At 37.7% G+C, this 23,468-nt stretch overlaps 1 protein-coding gene across 10 annotated transcripts in view; it reads right to left on the bottom strand.

The window, feature by feature from the left end:
- Positions 1 to 23,468, bottom strand: part of TRIQK (triple QxxK/R motif containing) — a 280,870-nt gene that overhangs the window by 173,575 nt on the left and 83,827 nt on the right. The window contains exon 6 of one of the 10 annotated variants that reach the window (XM_086695591.1): positions 5,217 to 5,363. The exons of 8 other annotated variants lie outside the window; for them this stretch is intronic. In XM_086695591.1, the coding sequence (XP_086551717.1) occupies positions 5,235 to 5,363 (129 nt within the window). In that variant the 3' untranslated portion in view covers positions 5,217 to 5,234. Of the gene's footprint in view, positions 1 to 5,216; positions 5,364 to 20,027; positions 23,153 to 23,468 lie in introns of those variants that run through there. One more of the 10 variants, XM_086695592.1, reaches the window with a different exon arrangement.

Raw genomic sequence — 23,468 nt, 5'->3', positions numbered from 1 at the left:
TCCCGTGACTCTTGTTTCTGCTAAAGCAGGAGAAGCAATCATTTAGGTGAAGCTAGTAAATGCGGCCTCGGAGGGCTGACACCAGGCCAGTTTCCTGCATCTGCGGGAGTCAAGCCCCCTGGTGAACAGACACGCACTGAGACTTTGCCTACTCTGAAACTTCACAGCTGTGAATAGTCCGAGCTTTGAAGCCAGGGAGACTTGAACTCAAACCCCAGCTTCGCCGTATACTTGCTGTCAGATCTTAAGCAGGGTAACTCAATCACCACGAGCCTCAGTTTCCTCCCACGTGAAATATGGGTGATAGCGATAAACGCCTCCGAGGGTTTGGGACGATTAAAGAGGATAATAATTCAGGCAGAGTACAATGCGCGTCACCTGCACTGGAGCAAGTGCCCAGTAAATGGTCGGCATCTTCATTACCACCGTTGTCTGCTCTCGGGGAGCACCGGAAGTATACGACCAAGAAAGCATCTCTTGAAAACATCCAACTGTTTAGCTGTGGTAGGGTTGGTTGCTCAGTGAGACAATGTACTAAAAGATAAAGCTTTGACTTAAAATTCGGATGTCAGAAAACTTACTATCTAACTGAGCCATCTTTGTGCGGGACAAATTCTAGAACCAACGGACTGCCTAGACAACACCTGAAGAGCGGTATCTGCCCAGGTGCATCAGGAGACTGCGTGGTCACCGTGCTATTGATCCAACCTCCACCCCGCAAAGAGCCTGGGATATGGAAAATCCCAGTGTTGCACAGGCTGTCATTTTCTGTTGGTATCTAAAAACTGTGATCCCTCTCTTGCCCAAATCGTCGGCTCAGGGCTAACACTACGCTTTCCAATTTTGCATCAAATAAACGATTTCGTCGTTGAGCAGATTGTATTTACCAGAAGGAGTTACTTTTTAGGTTTGTCTCCTCTGTGTAACAAATAATGTTAACAGATAAAATTACAGGGGCGCCTGGGTGGCGCAGTCGGTTAAGCGTCCGACTTCAGCCAGGTCACGATCTCGCGGTCTGTGAGTTCGAACCCCGCGTCAGGCTCTGGGCTGATGGCTCGGAGCCTGGAGCCTGTTTCCGATTCTGTGTCTCCCTCTCTCTCTGCCCCTCCCCCGTTCATGCTCTGTCTCTGTCCCAAAAATAAATAAAAAACGTTGAAAATTACAATATAGTTTGTAGTAGGTCATAATTTAATTTCTGTGGCTGGGGGTGAGGGATGATGCAGTGGAGAACTGGAAGTACGGATTTAGGATCGTCACATTATTTGGGCGCTCATTCCGGTGCCATCATGAGCTGGCTGTGTGACCACAGGGAAATTACTCAACTCTGCTGTTTCTCAGTTCCATCAGCTGCAAAATGAGAAAAATGCCACCTGCCCTAAGTCCCTCAGAGACTGGTAATGAGATCAAATGAGACGCTGAGTAAGTGCTTTGAAAAAGTATGACAAAAGAACACTTACTTTTCATAAAGGATGGAGCCTCACTTCTTAAACAGAAAGCACCCATGTCTCCTTTTAAGCCACCAAATAGAATTGAAAGAGGCAATGTATAATTATAATAAAGCTCAAAAGATCTGGTCTCCTGGGCCTCATCTTCCTTGCCCTCCCATTGTTGTGGCAGATGATTAATCATCAGGTTCTTGACTTCCCTCTTTGCTGATTGGCCACCCTAGGGTCGTAGCCACTTTTCAAATCCATCTTTGGGCTTTGCAGCTATGCAGGGCAAAAAGCCTTCCCTAGCGTTAGGGCCTGCCAAAGCTGAACCCGGAACCCCCATTAGCCTAATTGACAGCATGACTTTCCCCTGGAGAGAAGAGTGATAATCTAGCTATTTATCTTGTCTGCAGGTTTATCACCACTGTGCTCAGGCAGAGATGTTTAAATATAAAAATGAGGTAAGGCACATTCTTGCCAGACTACGTGCCATTAAAGCCAGGTTGGGGGTCAGAAGCATGAAAGGGGAGCATCTGGGATTGTGGTCTTCTCCGCTGCCGCTTAATGTCTCAAGTGGCCTTGGAGTAAGGGGCTGCCCATGAGGGCACTAAAGGACACCTCTTGGTAATTGGGAGCAGGCTGGAGCCGTGTGGCCACCGCTACCCACGGAGCCGCTGCCTGCAAGCCGCTAGACTGCCGCTTTTCCGCAAGGCAGGAGAGGCCCATTAGAATCACGGAGGGGCGGTTTAATTCTGCAACAAGATGTGTACAAATGGATGCCTCCTATCGAAACCCATGCAACAGCTTCCAAAGTTAATTAAAAGCTAATTTTCTAATGAGGTGGCAACACTGGCAACAACACGCTAGCAGTATGAGAGCTGCAGCCAGCAGCCGGTGAGGGAACAGGCAACCTCCTTCTTACAGGATGGAACATCCTACCTGCATCCATTCATTAGCCTCCAGCTGTATTGCTTTCATACCAGACACCAGCATACGCTGTCATAAAACTCAGAAACTGTTTTGGCATTGTCAAGATATCGTGGATACTTATTTTACAGCAGGACCCTCTCCGGGCATAACACCATAGGCAATGAGATCCGTTCCTGGAAATATTAAATCCAGGGGGCAGTGCCGTGGACGTTCTGTTATGTCAAGTGACATGGCATTTTAATCCTTTGGGCAATTGTTAATTGTAAGCCAGACTTGCAATTAGCCTTAATAAATAGACAGAAAGTGCCTTAAATTAACTGCACTTATGTTGGTTTTGCCTCTTGTTTTGATTTCAAACACATAGCCAAGCAGGATGACTCACGGCCATTATCCTAATGATATGGGTCTCCTGGCCATAGGCAGAGTGTGCCAGGCACCTGTGGCTGTTCCTTGGCATTCTTCGCAGGGAGTGGATAATGATGTCATGCAAATGATGCTGAGAATCATGAAAAAAAAATATTTCTACAGAAACTCCAGGATTCTGGATACTTAAGATGTAACCTGTTTGTTCAATTCTATCCATAAATAATTAGAAGACATATTTAGGCTCTCCAACATAGTCTAGGAAATAGAATAAAAAATTATTACATAGTCATCTAACGGTAAGCAGCAGATAGAAAAATCCACTTTGAATTTTCTGCTTCTACGGGAAGCTTCTGGCCGCCAGGTCAATAGAAGAGTCATTTTTTTTATTTGCTCATCCTTTTAGAAAACAGTATAGAGTTAAGGCTTTCAGTTAACTGGTCTTTAGGTACACCCTTTCTCTCTTATTCTTGGGCGCATTTTCTCTCCCTCACGATCTCACTTGTAGCTTCTGTCTCTCATTCTTGTATTCATTTCTTATTCTCTCAGCCTCTTGTCTCTGCTCGTTGTGTCTCTTTCTCTCACTCTTGCTCTCTTATAGTCTTATATCCTAGCACTCTCTAGAGTGCTCTAAAGCATATAATATGGAGGTTATGTCTGTGTTGTTACCAGTTGAGGGAAACTTTAAGAAATGCCCCTCACATCTCACTGGCCCACACCGAGTCACATGTCCATACTTAAATCGATCACCGGAAAAGGGAACAAGACCATATGATTGGATTAGATTAACCCGGACTTATTCCCTGGGGTTGGGGCTGGCCTGACCTCCCCAGAAGCAATGGTTGTGCAAGTAAGTGTGGCTACCTCAACAGAACGTGGGTTCTGAAGGAAGGGTAAAGGGAAAATGGCTGCTGGACCAGCAACCACTAGGGTCTGCTAGGAGGATCACAAGAAATATATAAAGCATCCCAAACAGAGAGAGAAGAATGGGATCTGAATAACAGCTCTGAGGACTGTTCCCAGAAGGGTCAGATGACCGAAGCCGCGCCCTCTGGAGAGGAAGTAGAGTTCCATGTTCTGCGAGACTAGAACCTACACATGCTGGCCGCTGTAGGAAAACCTTAACCAGTCCTAGGACAAATAGGAGTTAGGTATCACTCTCGTGTTCTTTTAACAAATGTTGGTTGAGTGCTAACGATGTGGCCGGCACCTCAGAGGACCTATGGTCATGACAAGTGAGCAAGATGAAGTTCTGATTCTCATAAAATGGACTTGCTAGCAAGAGAAAGAGATGATGAGTGGGTTAAATACATAAATAAGTAATAGACTGTGAAGAACCTGAGACTGAAATATAGTAGACGGTTCCTGGTTTAGGACAGGAGCAGGGAATCTTAACCAGACTCGCTAGGAGGGCATCTCTGAGGAAGCAAGGACAAACATAAAATAGGAATGGGAACTTACAAAGAGCTGAGCACCTGCTACAAGCAACTTTAGCATACAAGCTAAAAGGAATGTTCCAACGACTTCTTGACTTGTCTGATGATTATTTCATTTCTGAAACATTATCGTAATCATTGTGGTTAAAAAGTCATTACTAAGGACATACCACCTGCTAAGAATTTTGTGTGCCTTATTGATTCATTTAATAAATATTCATGACTCACCTACTATGTGCCAGGCACAGTTCGGGACAAGTGCTAAGGAACAGCAATTAACGAAACCAATGACATTTCTTGGGTTGGGGAGCTGACATTCCCATTTAATTCTCACCCGTTAAAAAACAAACACACAAACAAGCCATGAAGTAGATCCTAATCACACTTAGCAGATGGGAATACTGTTGCTTAGAGATATTAAATACCTTGATTAACATTATTTTTCAAAGCCTTGACTTTTGCTATTATACACTGCCTTAAAGGAACCAGTGATACAAAACAGCTGTGGTAGAAAATGCAGGTGGTAATCAAATCTTATGAAGGCAGTCTTCAAAATATCTCGAGTAAAGGTAGGGATAAATCTGTGATGTGAGACCCTACTATAAATATTATTAAAATTCAATTATTTATGTTAAAATTTTAATTGCCTTGATACAATTGTGATAATCCTAATGAAAATGAAAATGAGAAAGTCAATAATGGTGGCTTCAATCAGGATTTTGTCCACAAGTGTCCATGGATGAAAGTCATTGGTTTATCAGTTCCGTGAAATTATATGCTATTTGAATGTCTAGGGGCCTTATTTGGGGAAGGGATGTCCAGGGCTTTAGATTCCTAAAAGTTTGATCCTTCAAAATGGTCTAGAACCATCACTTCAGAAGTTACATATATCCCCAAAGGGAGCTTTCCAATGGATTTCACTGTAAAAGGGTATATTAAAGAAGAACACATAACCAAAAGTACCAGACACTTCTAGAGAATACCATCAGGAAATCTTAGGCCCTAAATGAGCTAAAGTGACTGGAAATTGTTAAGGAAAAATATATAAAAAAGTTTCACTTACTGATATCCCACATTAAGAGCAGGGAAGGTCCAGGTTTGCCTGTGGCTCAGGTCCAATTGTACAATGCTGACAGATGACAAGCAGAGAACAGATCTGATAAGGTCTGATGATTTTTCTACCTTGGTTGTCAAGGACAGTGATCTACAGATAGGAAAAGTAGGACGAAGGCTGGTAAGAGGAAATTGAAGCCTGAAATCCATAAGAAGACTGTAAGAATTTCTATGTCTCAATTGCTCCGGTCTCTTAGCTTTCAAATATTCCTCATTTAGAACTTCAAGAAAACTTAGTGTCAGCTCATCAATCTAACTTCAATGTCCTTATGGAATCATTAAAATTTGAAATTTTGGAAGGCTGGAGGTGGGCAAACTTCACTCTGATGATCCAAAACAGGCCAGACAACTTGACTGCAGTCAAGAGTAGAGAAGGGATTGTTTAAAATGCATTTTGTGAGCGCTTAAAATGAACCCAGGCTCATTTTCAGGCTTATTTCCTTTTAAGCTAGTGCTTCTCAAATAAAAGCTTATGGAAACACAAATGCAGTAAAATATTGCTTTCTATAGAATGTTTAATAAACTCCCTATTTGGGAACATTTTTTTTCTAGAGCAAAGTATAACATGGTCCTACCAATGTTAACTATGAACATGGGCAAACCAAACAGAAGTGGTATCACCCACTCAAATACCGGTCTTACTGAAAGCAAAGAGATTTGGAAGCTAAATAGACATGGTTAAAAGACTGTCTCTGGAATCGGACATTTTTATTTTGGAAACCCAGAACCATTATTTCTAAATTATGACCTTGAAAAGGTCACTTCACTTTTTGAAGCTTCGGTTTCAGTGTAAAATAGGGAAAACAATGTTATCTATCTCCCAGGGTTCTGTGAGGATCAAAGAAGATGATCACATGGGCTTACCAGCGCACCTAGACTGGCACAAGGCTCAATAAATGATACCTTCTGTTGCGATTTTTATTCCTAGGTAATTAAATGTAGTGGTTTTGGTAGTTGTAAGCACACGCAATGCTCAAGGAAAGGGGTCAATATGATAGCATAATAAATTTTAGAACTGTTAAAGAAATTATCATATGAAGAATATTAGTAACAAGCGTAATAAGCCCTAATCTCCTCACATGTTAATATAATGCTCCATTAAAACGTTATTAATAATCATTAATGCTAATTGTATTTCAGAGTGAACTCTGCCAAGGTACCCAAAGAACTGTGAAGTCATACATAATAAATGTCTAAAACATTATAAAAACTTGTGAAATAACAGTATTGAAGTACATATAAGTGGTTCATTGAAAGTAACTGAAGAAAAGATAACCACTCTAATTTGCATATTTGTAAATGTGTTTCTGTATTTTAGTGTCCATTTATTCAGGACTGTAAAAAAAAGATATCTACTTCTCAGTGAATCATTACCATAGCCATCACTCACTGAGATGCTCCTGCAACCACAGTATTTTCAACAGGACAGGAATCCAACAGGACTGAGTCTGTTCAGTCCTTAATTTGGAGTGTGGTAGGCAATTCTGGAAGTTGCTAACCAAATGACCTTTTTCTATGACTCTACTGTGTCATTCTAACATTTGGACATTCCTATTTATTTATTCTGTATTCAGTCCATTTATTGAGTTTCAGCAATCCAAGGCCAATGTAGGAAAGGATGTATTCGACACGGGGCCAGCCTGCAGGGGGATAAAAGGTTACATAAATAATTTGAATCCTTGATGAGCTGTGGTTAAGTGCCTTATGAAAAGTACAGTTGTGCTCTGGGGAGGAAGAGAAAGTGCCGTTTCAGTTGAGTCCTGAGGCACCAGTCCTATAGATTTGTGAGTGAGCAGGCGGCAGTGACAGTGGAAAAAGAACCTGGACAGGTGATAAAGCACCATCAAAAAGCAGGGAGGGGAAACAGGTGAGCACTGGGGAACAAATGGTTCTTTTTAGATTTAATTAGATTGGAACAAGGGGTTCATGTGGATTAAGGACTGAGGAATGCTAAGGACCACAGATCAAACCCCAAGGGATACTGAAATTTAAGGCCCAAGAGAGAAAAGGGAAGCCACACAAGGAGCTACACGGAATCTGGTGAAAAAGTGGAAAATAAAAATAATGTGGAGTCAGGAGAAGAAAGTATGTCAAGTAGAAGATAGTTTCCAACAGTGTCAAATCCCCAGGCAGGCAAAGTGAGAGCTGAAAAGTGTCCACTGCGTTGGATAGTTAGGCCATTATCAGTAATCTCAGCTAGAACAGATGTAGAGATAAGAGGAGAAGAATGTAAGTCAAAGTGCAATAGGTGGGGAAGGAAGGGGGGAGTTAGTGAACGTAGGTGAGCCTTGAAAGATTGCTTTTCCAACAGTTGGTTATGAAGAGAAAACTGAAAGCACAGTATTAAGGGCCTGGAAGAAGATGCTCACAGTAGGGAAAGAGGGGGCACGAGGCAGAAATGAGCACAGGGGTGAAGGTGGCAGGATGTGAAGCAAACACAGCTAGGCCCTTGGCTGGAGAAGGGAAGAAGAATCGGGTGGGCCAGCCAGGCTTCTACAGTAGGATGTGCCAATGTAGAAAATAGATGAGGAAGAGAATGCAGAAAGCAGATGATGAATTCTTCTTGGGATGATCTCAATCTGAGGTCCCTTTGAACCTTATTTTGTAGATCAACGATCTCTAACGTAGAATCGGTGCATCTTAAGACACTAAAGATGTTTGCTATTCATTTCCTGGGCCACGCTGCAGTTTACACATGTGTATTACATGTGGTTAATTTTATAAAAATTAGAATCTCTGTAACACTTTCTGATGAGATTGGAGTGACAATAAAAATTTGTTTTTACTACTCAGAAATATGGAGCTTATCTTGTAGTATAGTACTTGTAAGAGCAGTAACACTGAAGAGATGTTGCATTTTCTTTTGCAAAAATACAGATACTGCAGATTTGCTGGTCTTTTCCTTAATGAAACATGTTGTCTGCTTAGATCATAGGAGACCATGCTCAACTAGTGTTCCTACTTCAGTACCCACTTTTCTCAGCCTTTCTCCCTGGATCTTCCTCATCTTGCTGATTTCTTGATATTGACATGCCTAACGATTTTTCCAACAACCTCTCTTCTTCTCCATTTTAACTCATTCCCTAGGAGATCTCTTCCAACTTCATGACTTAAAATGTCAGCCTATATGACTTCCAAGTTTGTATTTTTGGCCTGGACCTCTCCTTCAAAACTTGAGTCTTGTGATATTCAACTGCCTATTCAACATCTCCGCTTTAACTATCTCACATATATTTTTTTGAACACCTACATGGGCCAGGCACTAGTTTCAGCACTTGGAATACACGATTGACTAGGAAAAAAACCTCTGCCTTTACAGACCTTACATGCCAGTGGATGAAGACTGAAAGACAGACAATATCCAGAACAGCCAAGGAAAACATGCAGAATGTTCAAAAGGGAGTGTTCAATATGAAGGAAAAGGACTATGCTAAATGGCTGGGGGATACTGGAGGCAGGAGAGGTGGCATCAGATTGCAATTTTAAATAGGGTAGTTAGGTCTCAAGGAGAAGGTGACATTTGAACAAAGATGAGAAAGAGGGGAAAGAATGAGTCATAAAGATAGAACAGTGAGTGCAAAGGCCCTCAGGTCGAAGCATGTCTGGTGCAATCAAACCTAGTGTGAATTGTGGCCGTGCCAGAGCAAGTAGGAGAATGGGGACACTCATCCCACCCCCTCTAACTTCTGTTTCACCCAAGCACTTCTCATCTCCTGGCATACTGTGTTTATGTATTTTTATATATTTTTTCATTTGTCTATTTCATAACTCTGCTTACCTACTCTTTCAGAATGTGAGCTCTGTGTGGACAGGGATTTTATTCATTTTAGCTCACTACTACATTTCCAGTTCCTAAAAAGTGCCTTGCATGTCGTGGACATGCAGTAAACATTTACAGAGTGAATGAATAAATTAGAAAGAACATGGCAGTATGGTAGACCTGTATCTGCTCACATTTATGCATCTTTTGATTAAAGACAGAAAAAATTGGGGTCTTTTGATTAAAGACAAAAAAAATTTGCTGTAGCCACAGGCTATTGAAGTCTGGGAAAAAATACATTACATATTTTTTTAAGAATATGTATCATAAGCTCTATAAGGCTAAAAGGAAAATAACAAATATATAAATATTACTAGGGAATATTTCTGGATACTATGATTAGGGTTGAGTTTTTTTTTTTATTAGTTTTGTATTTTTTTCTTTAATGAACATATATATTAAAGAATGATAAAACATAAATACACATCCATCTCCTAAGCCTGTGATATTTGGTATATTGATTTGAACTTGTGAAATAGAGAGAGGAGGTTAGTGTAAATTAAAGCCTTGCTTTGGGATCTTATTATAATTTTTGGTTCAGTAGACTATAATTGTGGTATCCCTCCACAAGCCACAATTTAATGAACCTGACGCCTCATTTCTAGGACCAAAGAGGATTGGGAAACCTGGAGCTCGATAATGCTGTTTTGTTTCATTAAATGTTCTCACTGTCTGTGTGGAAATAAATGTGACTTGTCCCTGACAGATGATAAAAGGCAGCAGACATCATTAGTGTCCATCACATGACTCCTGACACCTACTGGAGAGAGGGCCTCTGTTTGCTCATGATCAGAGGTAAAACCTTTCTACAGATTGATTTGAAATTGCTTCTTAACTTCAATGTTCAGATCTAGCCATGAAACCAGGAGTGCCTTCCTATTCCAACCTTAAAAACCTTCTGAGGTTTTAAATCATTTCAGCTCTGTATTTCAGTATGTTTCAAGGGGCAGCAATGTTCACAAAGAAAGAGGGCTCCATGGAATGCTTTATTAGAATTTCAAAAAAGTGCCATCTCTCGAACTGCTCATTACTAGGAACAACCTGATGCCAAGCAATTTATGATTATTAAAACATATAATTTGCATATAAATTAAATGAATTAATAAATAGCAGAGATTACAGTAATGTGTTATATTTCCTTATTGTTTGCTATTTTAATTTTTACACATGCTAAAATAAAGAACAAAACGTATAAGTTTTCTTTTGTGTTTTTATAGAGAAAGAATTAAGAAAAATATGAATTGGAGAAATTAGTCTCTATTATTTCATGAGAATGTGTTCTCAGATGGGTGTTTCCCTTGAAACATGGCTTCCTTTTAGAAAATTGAACTATATTTTAATTGTTTTAGCAGATATTTAGCAACATTTGTTCATGTAAGAAAAATTTTAAAGATCTATAAATAACCCAAATGTTTGCTTTAAATATCACATATAAAAACATTTTCTTATATCAGTAAATGATAGCTTTAATAACCAAATAACAAATATTTATTGAGAAACTATTATGTGTAAGTTAATGTACCAGATACTATGGTAAAAATCAAAACTACTAGACCCCTCCCCTCAAATTATGGAGTCCAAATAGGGATATGCAACTTATAGACACACAAAAAATTTACAATCAAAAGATAATAAAACCTGTAGAAAACAAATTCAAGGTGATCTTACACATTTAACCTAGAAAAGACTCAATCTCAAACTATTTCCAAAGACATTCTGGGACTAGAAATAATAGTGTCCTCCTGAAACTGAATCTCTCCTCAAGTCTCCCCCCCAAAATGATAATATCAAAAAGAGTACAAATAAAATCCCAAATGAATCAAGCCTTTATAGCTTTATTTACGGAAAGTATCATGATCAAATTACCCATAAACAGAGATATAAACACCACATTCCAAAAGATCTCCTGAGCCTGTAGATGCCAAACAAAGGAAAAAGGAAGCTTAAGAGATACCATTAGAAAGTGGAACACTTTTTATAAAAAGAAAGTACAATGCAAAGTGTCAGAATTTGGGGTCTAGTATTTGGTGGTTCACACTATCAGCTACAGGAAAGAGGTTTGAGAAAAAGTGGTCCTGAAGAAGTCAGAATTTCAAAAAGCATTACTTCCTGGAGACAATCCTAAAAGTAGAGAAAATATTATCCCCATGAGGATGTAGTAGAAGTGAGAAAGAAGAAAGAAGTAAGAGGGGGAAACTGAGGATCTTTCAGAAATAAAAGACACAGGCATACGAATTCTGTCTCTCCTACCACCAAGACTATTCATATAAGAAACCAGCCTTACCATGCTGACAGAAGGGGGCACTCCTGGATTGCAGACTCTACCCCCAAAATAAGTAGGAATAGGAAAAAAATATCAAGCCAACTCCATACAAAGCTAATGGAAGAAGAAAACAGAAAATTCAAATCAAAATACTTCAGCTGATGAAATGCTCCCTACCAAAGAAGAGAAAACAAAAACAAAAACAAAAACAAAAGGAAAAAGAAAAATCCGCAAAACAGAATGACACTCTAACATAATTTTTAACTTAATTGAAAATCATCAAATAAGCAGCTGTAGATTGGATATAGATACGCAGATATACATATGGATGTATTATTGATATACATAAGAACCAAAAATTTATAAATGAATCCCATTACTTGAAAAAAAAGAAAGTAAATCATCAAGAGTTAATTAATCTCAGTGAACAACCAAAGAAAAATAAACAAGTCCATCTCAGAAATAAATAAATTAAAATGTATCCAAGGTATCATAGGTTCTAGTGAAACTGAGTAAGAGACTTTGAAGAAAAGCAAGAAAACAATCAAGAGGATAAAAATGAGATAAGGTAAAATGGTCAAAGAGAAAATGGTTGAAATGGAAGATATGCAAAGAAAGTTCAACATACATATAATTGAAGTCTTTGAAGAAGGAAAACAAAATGTGCTATAACTGATATGTAAAACTATAATCAAAAGAAATTTTTCAGGACTAAGATAATAATTGTTTTTACATATTCCAAAGGCCCACTGTGTGTCTTTGAAAACTCAGAAACAAACTCTGAGACATGCCCTAGAGAAACAATTAAGAATTTAAAGGCGGGGCGCCTGGGTGGCGCAGTCGGTTAAGCGTCCGACTTCAGCCAGGTCATGATCTCGCGGTCCGTGAGTTCGAGCCCCGCGTCAGGCTCTGGGCTGATGGCTCAGAGCCTGGAGCCTGTTTCCGATTCTGTGTCTCCCTCTCTCTCTGCCCCTTCCCCGTTCATGCTCTGTCTCTCTCTGTCCCAAAAATAAATAAATGTTGAAAAAAAAAATTAAAAAAAAAAAAAAAAAAAAGAATTTAAAGGCCAAGAAAAACATTCAGCTTATAAGACAGTAAGATCAAATTACTTCCAATTGCTATTTAAAAAAAATAGGCTGGCATCAAACTTCTCAAGGGCAACATACAAAATAAAGCATCAGTGGAAAACGTGTTTTTAAAAATTTTATTGAAATCTAAGTTAGTTAACATATAGTGTAATAATGATTTCAGGAGTAGAATTTAGTGATTCATCACTTACATACAACACCCAGTGCTCATCCCAACAAGTGCCCTTCTCAATGCCCATCACCTTTAGCCCATCTCTCCACCCACCTCCCCTCCAGCAACCCTCAGTTTGTTCTCTGTATTTAAGAGTCTCTTATGGTTTGCCTCCCTCTGTTTTTATCTTATTTTTCCTTTCCTTCCCTATGTTTGTCTGTTTTGTTTCTTAAATTAGTGGAAAACATTTTAAAGAAATTCAAGGAAAGAACTTGCAAGCCAAGTATTTTAGAAACAGCCAACTGCCCCTCAAGTGTAAAGGCAAAAGAAAAACACTTTTTTTTTTTTTTTTAGGCTATTTTGAGAAAGAAAGAAAGCACAAGTGGGGGAGGGGCAGACAGAGAATCCCAAGCAGGCTCTGCGCTGTCAGAGCAGAGCCCTATGTGGGGCTCAAACTCACAGACCTTGAGATCATGACCTGAGCCAAGGTCGGGTCCTCAACCCCACTGAGCCACCCAGATGCCCCCGACAGAAAACCACTTTTAAACGTTCATGAATTCACAGAATACTTTACATATGGGTCCTTGCTTGTGTGGATGGGCTTCATTCAACACGCACATAACCTGAAGATCTATGGCGAAAGAATTGATGAGTATTTCATATATTTAATTTTAGAGTTAAATTTAAGAATTAAATACCTAAAAGGAGGGGAGGGGCAGGGGTGGAAGGAAGAGAAGTGTGTATGCACTATGTGTTCCGTAGGATATGCTCTGGCAAATTAGAAAGAAAACCTTTTGAAACAGAAGGAAAAGACAAAAGAGAAAGTAAAACAAGATTATTGACTGTTTTATAGGCAATGGATGAGAATTAAGGACATTATGTAAGACTGACAGTCCCCAGAGTAAAAGGTATTTATGAAAAAGCTTAAGAGCAAAAAAAAAAAAAAAAAAAAAAAAAAAAAAAAAAAAAAATGGTATAAGGGAAACCTCTAAATAAAAATACTAATGTTAAAAAATACCAAAATAATCTTTCTTTAAAAAATTTTTTTAATGTTTACTCATTTTTGAGCGACAGAGACAGGGCATGAGTGGGGGAGGGGCAGAGAGAGCGAGAGGGAGGCAGAACCTGAAGCAGGCTCCAGGTTCTGAGCTGTTAGCACAGAGCCTGACCTGCGGCCTGAACTCACGAACTTCGAGATCATGACCTAAGCTGAAGTCAGATGCGCAAGCAACTGAGCCACCCAGGCGCCCTCCAAAATAATCTTTCTGAACAGCAGACACCTTTCAGATAAACACAGTATAATACCAAAATGCATGTGGTAACTGTAACATAAAATTATACACAGAATTGATACCAATAGTGGTTCTCAGTGGTACAGACGGCAGTCATTCTGACTTCAGGGGCCATGTAGCGATGTCTGGAGACATTTTGGGGTTTAACTTTCGGTTCGAAATCTCGGGAGCTTCCCAGGTGAAATCTCTAACAGGCCCCCAGACGCAGCCGGCAAGGAGAGACCCAAGAAAGAGGCAGAGCACGCCAGGCTGGGGGGTGGCAGGTTTAACAAGCAAGGCTTGTTTGGACGGAGGCACTACCCAATCTTAAAAGTTAACACAGAGGGCTTACCCAGGTTCAGACAGTATGAAGGCCACTGTGCTCCGTCGAGGTTGCCAGCAGCCTTGACAATCGACGTTTCGTTTTTGGCTGTGAAGATCGCCTGGGAGCGGAAGTGCACTCCCAAGACAGGGAGGGGCGAGGGACCTCCATCCCCATTGGTCAACCTCTGGATGACCTCCTCCCACAATAACTGGGGCCGGGAAGGTGCTGCTGGCATCTAGTTGCATACTAGCATCCAAGTATGCTGCTGAGCACCCTGCAATGCACAGGACACATCTCCACAGCGAAGGATTATCTGGCTCATAATGTCAGTAAATGTGAACGTGGGGAAATCCTGTTCTAGGGAATGAGGTGTAGTACTTATTCATTCAGAAGTATTTACTGTGGTATAAACCATGGGTCTAGGGCAGCACTTGGCTTTTGAGATTCAGGATGAATCCCACAGTTCCTTCCTTAAAGACCTAGAGTCCAGTTGAAGAATCAGACACATAAATGGATAATCATGTAATAAATTCTATGTAAGAGAAGAATCGCCTTGGGTGGATGGTGGACGGGAGCGGGGGGGCTTATGAGGATAAAGTCCAGGGATTTATCTGGCAACAGATAAATCTTGGAAGGATAGATATGTAGGCGCTTTACGGATTAAATAAGAGAAAATGGTTTTAGGCAGAGAAAGGAAAGAAGGTTAACGATGAGCACAAGAGGACATTTATAACCAAACTTCCTGCCCCACTATACCACATACATTCTGTATTCTAGACGCCAGCTGGAACTGGCCAAGCACTAATACTGGTTTTTCTCTTACTCGGAATACCTTTTTCACCCTCTTTTTCTGTTTGATGAAACCATTACCATCTCTCAAGATCATATGTCATGACAGCAAGAATATTGTTTTTGCTTTCTAGTTCTTAATAGTCACAGATTTATTGCAAGCACAAAGCAAGTTCTGCCATGTGGCAAGTGCTCAATAAATATTTTTTGAATGAAAATGAATAAACTTAAATATCAGATCCTTTCTGAAGCATTCTTAAATTTCTCACTAAAAAATAAAAATAAGAAAAGCAGAACTGTCTTTTTCCATACTAACAGTGGATAGGGAACTGTGAAAGATGACTTATTGGTACCTGATACATGCTTTATGGTTATTAAATGAAGGAAAAATAGAAGAACATAACGGGAAGAGAAGTGGACAGACTTAGCAAGTTTCTGGATTCATGATACAGCTCAGTTAAACACTGCCTTTCTAGTCCTCCCTGTAGAGTGGAGGATTGGATTATAATCCAATATCCAAAAATACCCTTTACCTTCTTGCTAAATAGTCTTCAAACATACTCATACATACACACATGTATACAGACACACAGACATGTATATTCAAGCAAAATAGAATCATATCACATGTATCCTATTTTTAAGTGCTTCACCTCTCTCTCCGTATCTCTCAGTAGGTATAAATATATATTATTTTAATGAATCCATCACACTTTATTTAATAGATGTAACACAATGCATTTAAAAAGACTCTTACGCTGGACATTTACATTGCTTTCAGTTTTTTTGAGGTTACGAACAGTGCTGTGGTTAATATACTTTGTGCATTTTTGCACACTACAGGCATTATTATCTTGAAACAAATTTCTAGAGATATGAAGGCAACTAAAATATATATGAAATTTTAGATTTTTAAAGTACACTGCAAAAGTGTCTTCCAGAAAGTGTGTTCTCGAGATTACCATTCCCCCAAGCAGTATATGAAAGAAACTGTTTCTTCACATCTTTAATTAACACTGAGTGCTGGGCTGTGTGTTAGATTTTAATTTAATGTGTTGTAATCCATGAGTACTTCCTTTATGATTTCTGACTCATGAATCAATGCCTAGAAATAATTTCTCTACTAAAAGATTCTAAAAATGCTACAATTTCTTCTAATACTTTTTTCCCCATTTAGAAATCATAAATTTCATCAGAAATTAATCTTGTTTTAAGTCATGGTATAGGCATCTTTTAATTTTCCAATGGGTACTCAATTGTTTTAATATATTTAATAAATAATCTATCTTTCCATCTTCATGACTTACATAACACATTAAATATTTATATTTAGATCTATTTCCCGACTGCACATTTTATTGCTTGTCTACTTTCCTTGACTATGAGATTATTTTAATTATTACAACTTTATAATACACTTTAATATCTGGTGGATTAAGGTTCTCTTTTCTGTTTCCAATTTAGAAGAAAGTTTATATTTGTACGATATTGAATCATCTCATCCAGGGAGACAGTTGGTCTCGTTTTTATTAAAATTTGATTATGTTACCCTGTGAGGTCTTTTTTCCGATGAAGACTCTTCATATTTCTTGCTGATTTTTTTCAGGACAATTCATAATTTTGATTGTGATTGTAAAATATATTTTATATTATGATATTTAGCTATTATAATTATTAGAGCAATTGGTTTTCACATCAATTTTGTGATTTTCTAAAGGACCATGTTACATAAATCTTACTCAATATTTTAGTAGTTTTCCAGTTAATCATATAACCTGTAAATGTTAGGTTTTTTCCCCACATTTACCACTTATTCCTATCATTTTAAGAATCTGCCCTGGCTATCACTTTTGGAAAAATGTAAAATCATATAAAAGCACAAAACTTTCATGAGTTTAATGATAATACCTCTAACATAAAGCATGATAATGGAATTTGTATTTCACTGCTGAAAGGAATGATGATTGCAATGGGTTGAAACACATTTCCCCTATGTAAAAATCTATGCCTTGACAAGGACAATAAAAGCAACAACAGGAACAGGAAAGTCAAATCTCCATTGGTCACTAATAGAGAGTGCTAACCTACTGACATTTGATAAAGGCAAAGGTTCAAGTATTTATCCTTCCTTTCTTGTTATGAACCATACCTTAAGGTAAACAAATAGTTTAGTGTTTTTTTTTTAAATAATTTCCCTTAAATACTGAAGGAAAGACAGAAAAATGTCATTTTGTAATACCTAATGAGATAACAGACCTAGGAAGTAAATAAAATAAATAAAAACAAAAAAAATAAAATAAATAAAACAACCAGAGATTATATGTCTCATTAAATATGATGACATACCCTTGCCTTAAAAACAAATAATAGTAATAAAACTATCTGGATCTAATTCAGCCTACGATTTAACTCCTAGTTACAGAAAATATAAAAAAATAGAAGGCTAAAATAAATAACAAAATGAAAAAGACAAAATCTAGACTATTGGATATTCAAGAGGACAAATAACTTGGTTTCTTCAACAAATCAATGGCATCAAAGAAACAGAGGTTTGCTATAGAATAAAAGAAATTTAAGAGGCATACTATCAAATACAGTAGGATCTTGAATCAAAACCTATTATTAATAGATATCATGACGACAATTAGGGACATTTTAATATGGACTTGGTAATAAATGATAAGAAGAAATAACTATTTAATCCTATTAGCTGTGATAATAGCTTCTTAGTAATGCAAGAAAAAAAAACCCAAACAAATAACAAACAAACAAACAAATGCAAGTTCTTGTGAAAGATCTATACTGAGATATTTATCGGTAAAATGTCTTCTTATTTAGGATTTGCTTTAAAATACCTCAGGTTACAAAAAAAAAAAAAAAATGGGGGAAACACAAACGAATGGCAAAATATTGATAATTGTTCAGTTTAGGTGATGGGTACACTGGGGTTCATTATCCTCTTCTCTCTAGTTTTGTGTAATGCATGTGGTTAGTGATAAAAAAGAAGCCAGTAGTAAGAAGTGAGAGATAGTGGGAAAAGCAGATGAGGATCAATCTTCATTTTAAGCAACAGAGTAGAGGCAGTTAACATAGTAAGTACAAACTTAAGTATGACCTAACGTACATGTGAGGTTCATACAAACTGAGAAAGGGAATGTTGTTAAAGACTGCCTAGAGTTTAGAACTGGAACAGACAGAGGAGAAGGCGAAGGGTCGGAGTAGGTGACGACGGGTAGGTAAAGGGAGCGATGGCACTCCAAATGCCCATAAGCGCACTCGCTACCTGGACTATTGTTTGGGAACTAGCGTACTAAAGAACTGTTTCTGTCTGAATGATTTCTCTTTGATCTTCCAACCGGTATGTGAGCATACCAGCGTTCCACGCAAAGCATCCCACTGCGGCTAACACTGTGACCTCCTTCTCATGGACATTACACCCAAGGTTATATCTGGACATGGTTTATTTATAAAACCTTCTCTTAAAAAAGACTAATTGCTGCAATTTAAGAGACCTAAAATGTCTTTAACCCCACTTTGTAAATATGAAAACAGAAAAAAAAAAATCTCTGGTTTCTTTGTGTTATCCCTAGGAAGTACAGAGAAGGCAATCCGATGAAGACCTGCCTTGTCACATTCAATAGAGCAACTGCAGAAGCAATTTGTTACAAGCAGATGGATAGCTGAACACTAAAAAGGATAATAAACTAGAACGAAATTAGATATTGAAATCAATTTCTTTTAGGCTTACCATGAAACTTCAGATTTACACAATTGTATTTGAAGAAGTCAGAAAAAAAAAAAAATGCCATACTAAGATGGGTGCCCATGAAAACAGAACTTTACACATGCTATAGCCTTTATAGTCACCATTTACTTGGTTGGTTCAAATATTTATAGTTCATTGTTATGACTGCCAAAACTGGCAACCACAAGGATTGTTGTCTCAATTAGGACAGTAAACAGATTGTCTCTTTTTTTAATGAAAAAATCTAAAATGTAATACTTCACAGTTTAACATGTTTATTCATCTAAACGAGCTAAAAAATAATGGTGCGACATCTGTTCGAGAGGCACTGGTACCTCAAATTTTGGCTGCCTCCCCACCAATTTGGTTGTTGTTTTAAAAAATGAAGAATAGGAGGGGGTACTGTCATCAAAAAATCTTCTGGCATGTAAAGTATCTTATTTTTCTTGAAATAAGGATCTCATGTCTGTTGCTAGGGATAAAAAAAAATTATTTAAGAATGAGGCACTATGTTGAATAGGGCAGCAGTTCAATTGTTTTAGATGAATTTACTGGCCCGCTATGGATATTTCCACACTGGTATAGTTCTTTGAGTGACTCTCCCCGCTCCCTCCATACTCACCTGCATACCTAAAATACAAAATAAAATAGTAAAAATGTTTCTGTTGGCACTGAATTCATCTGCTAGGCTTTTTTTTTTTTTTTTACTGTGGGTTGTACTGATTGTAGGTCTGATGTCAGTGGAACAAAATCTAGCAAACATCATTCTATCTAGGCTGCATTGGAGCAGTTCTAATAAAAGAAGGCAGTGCTGCTAAGGGAGAAGTGTTAGGAACCTCCCCAGAGAAGTCCAAGGTAAGTGTGCTTATCTCTGGCTCAACAACCTTACATTATGGATGAAATACGTGAAAAGGCTGGAAGTTTAATTTCTAGAAGTTTTATTTCTGAAACCCGCCTAAATAAAGCATAATTTACTCTACTGAATTATCACTGACTGTATCATTCTAGAATCTGGAAAATCTAGTGCTTTAGTGTTCACATAAATTTAAGCATTATAATGAAAATTTAGTTTTATTTTTGTTGGGAGTGAGGATGTATACTAAGTTAAATTAAAAACACTGCGTGTGTTTCTCAACAATAGTGATAAAAATAACATATTCGGTTTCCTAGAAAAGAGCAATGTTTCCGTTCTAGAGCAAATTTAACGCTAGTTGTCTTGATCTTAAAATGAACAGGCTGAAACATGTACTTGTCCTAGTACATCCAATGACCATAAATGCTAAATGCGGAGTTAACCAATATAGTGATTTCTAAGTTTTATTTATTGTGCAAATAATTTTTGATCATCTATTACATGCAGCACTGTACCAGACTCTGAGAGGACTAAAAGAAATTAGCTTAAATTTTAACATGCATTTATTAAATATGTGCAGATCACTATGCTACTGGAGTTACAGAAATGGAAAAGAACATATTTTCAGGATCTTGCAATCACTGGTTGGGGTGGAAGTATTCCTGAAAAATTAAAAAGACTGAAAATCTTCAAGTATTTGCCAACTTAAAACAAACTCCGTATCGGTCCTATGATATGCTTTTTGTTCATTTGTTTTAAAAGAAATCCTAGATGAGGTTATCTTTTCACAGTATCTCCTCTCAGGTGAATTTATATGTGCTTTATTTTGCAAAATAAGAACCAGCACCTCTTTGAACTTCATTCACAGTATCCCTGAGGCTGGATGTGAAGTCTACGGCATTAGCTGAAATTTATCCTGCAGACCCTGTTAACAAATAGATTCTAACTTCAATTTTTCTGTTCTTGTCTTTTGAATTCCTCTGAGCAGCGCATTACTGGAGGAGAAAAACCCATGCCTGAAATTTGTGTCTGGTGCCAGTCTCAGATTTATGCCAAACACCGCTCACTGTTCAGAAGTGTGGTCCCCTGAAAATGCAGGCCGAATATCACCTCCCTGTCTTCAGAGATTCAAACCAGATTTCAACCTGGGATTTCTCTGCAGGCTGCTTCCCAGACAATACGAATATGAAAAATGTGCATTTCATGAAAACAGTGTTGTATTGTTGTCTCTGTTTACCTGCTATTTATTAAAGTCAGTGTTGCGCCTTTGGGACTTGTGGTTCTCTGGAGCCGTCGTAAGGTCAGTTATACAAATGGACTAGCCAGAGACTCAGGGTATCGATGAAACGAGGTAATGAAACCTGCCTGTAATTATACTATGTATAAACTAATATTTATTACTATCAGAAACAACTTTTTCCCCTCAAAAGAACACCTCAAGAACAGAAGGGGACAGTAACATTTTTTTTTTCCACAGTAGTGAATTTTCAGACATTTCCAAGAGTATATTCACCTATTTTAAATACTGTGAATTCTGTTATATCTCACTTGGATACGTATCTAATAAACAAATTATTATATATCTTCTCATTTAAACTACTACTGAAATTAGAAATAATCTTTATTTGATATGACTGTTTTTAACACCATATGGGAGGTAAAAGAACTAAGTGAAAATTGTTCACGTAAATGTGATAGGAGTGAGGGAAAAGCAGTATTTCTTGACATGTGGCGTGTCACTCAGGAAAGGAAAAGGCCCATCATATCCAAAATGCCAGCTTGGATATTCCCTTGCCACCCACTTCACGAACAGACATACCACATGGCATTAAATGCTGCAACCTTTCCTAAAAATGCCACTTGGATTGGTCTGCTGTGGTGAGTGTATAAGAACTCTTGGTCTGTCTCATGAGTTTGTGATTTCAAGGAGAAGAATCCAGTAAATAACACTGGCTAAATTTTGCCCTCAGATGTTTGGCATAAATGATCTGTGAGGATCCTGGAACTTTTGGCTGTTTTCACGTTGATGAAATAAATTATGCTACTTGAAAAAATTCTACAGAACATAATGCTATACAGTCATCGTCAACTATCTGCAAAAGTCTCAAAGAAGATCTAGGGAATTTATCAACGGCTTTCTTCTCTTGGCAAATATGAAAACAACCTTAACATTTTATTTGCTCTTCATAAATACAATGGATATGATATAAAACCCTTTGTGCACATGTTTCAAACTATTAATTTTCTATGCTTCTTTCTGTAAGGTAGTAGTAGCTAACAAATGTGCTGTGGACACATATTTTCCCATTTTCAAAGCTTTATGTATTCGTGTGTTCTAAAGTTATTTTAAAAACTCCATTACCAGTAAAAATATTGAATACATTGATTATTATACTCCAACAAATGCAAAATATCTTGAAAATTTATATAAACAAAAAATTACCTATGTGAGTAGTGAGGCATACATTTTCTTTCATTATTTATTTTTCACAAAACAGTTGTGATTGACTAACTCTCAAGAGACAAAATGTAATTTTGTAAACCCACTTCGTATAGTTCAGATTGAAGAGGCAACCCAACAAGATTATTCTGAGTAGGTAGGACTTCGTTACTGTTATGTGGAAAAAAAAAAAAAAACTGCACAATTAAATGACAGATTGTTACATATCTCCCTAACAAGAGGGGCAAACTGATACTGCAAGCAGTCAGAACAACATAATTAAAATAGAATTCCAAGTTTATATTAATAGAATAATAAGTTAATTAAAATCAAGATCAACTGAACTTTGTATTTACACCAGTTCAGACAGCCCAGGAGGAAAGGAACTCTATTTTAGAGACATATGTGACTCTTTGAGCTTCTGTCATCCAGGTGCCATTTCTGATGGAGCACATGTGCACTGAACAGTTGGCAAAGAAGGAAAAAGATTACTGTAGATGTATGTGCAGATAGTTCCTCTAATGATATAAAATATGTCTGGAAAGAAAGCAGGGCTTCTTTGTAAAATGAAAAATTCCCCATGACTTTTTATTCCTTCTTAGGCTCTGAATCTGATTTGAGAATGTTTCTGTAAATGAGGATATATACTTTTACTTATGATGTATATGGAACAAAAATAGATTCAGTAATCTGTAAGCGATGAAGTTATACACATAAATTGGCTAAGACATCCGAAGAATTTGGGATCTGTTTTCCATTTTATCTAAACGCACCATGAATAGGTTGCCTGTCAAAGTACAAAGATTTTTATAAAAGTACCCGGGAGCATACATTATACTACATTGCTAGGTAAGGTTCTTTTCTTGATATCCTATGCAACTATTTAAAAAGATATTTCTGAAAACTAAAAATACCAGCAGAAAGAATCCAAGATGTTCCAGTTTCAGTACTTTAGAAAGTATTGGTCCCAAGGGGTGCTTTTATGAAATTATTTCCCTTTAATGCATTGATTGCTGTTCAGCTAATCTTCATCTGGTTTCAGATCAGGGTCAACATCTGTGGACAGTCTGAGATAAAAGAAAGCATAGAAAGCCAGTAGGAGGGCCAATATAGCTGCAAGTACGAGGCCAACTTCCTGAGGAGGAAAAAAGAAAAAAAAAAAAAAAAGGGTTGAAATTGATGAAGAGATTGGTTAATGTTATGAGTTTCATCAGATAAAATCACCATATAATTCCATCATCTAGAATAATAGTTTGAACCTAATAATCACATTCTTTGTGATTATCACTTCTTGTCATGAAGTAAAGTAACTTATTTTGTACCTGACAACACGCACTGCACTGACAAGTACATCAGTGGGTGACTCATTCCTACTATTATTTCCATTTAATTTGTTTGTGCTTTTCTCATAGCAAAATTAAAATTTGTAATTTTAATATTTGCATAGTTTG

Source organism: Puma concolor, chromosome F2, assembly GCF_028749965.1.
Source record: "Puma concolor isolate L17-30 chromosome F2, mPumCon1.1.hap2, whole genome shotgun sequence".
Taxonomy (NCBI): Eukaryota; Metazoa; Chordata; class Mammalia; order Carnivora; family Felidae; genus Puma; species Puma concolor.
The sequence above is the reverse complement of the archived record's forward strand: the minus strand, read 5'-3'. Positions and strand labels throughout refer to the sequence as shown.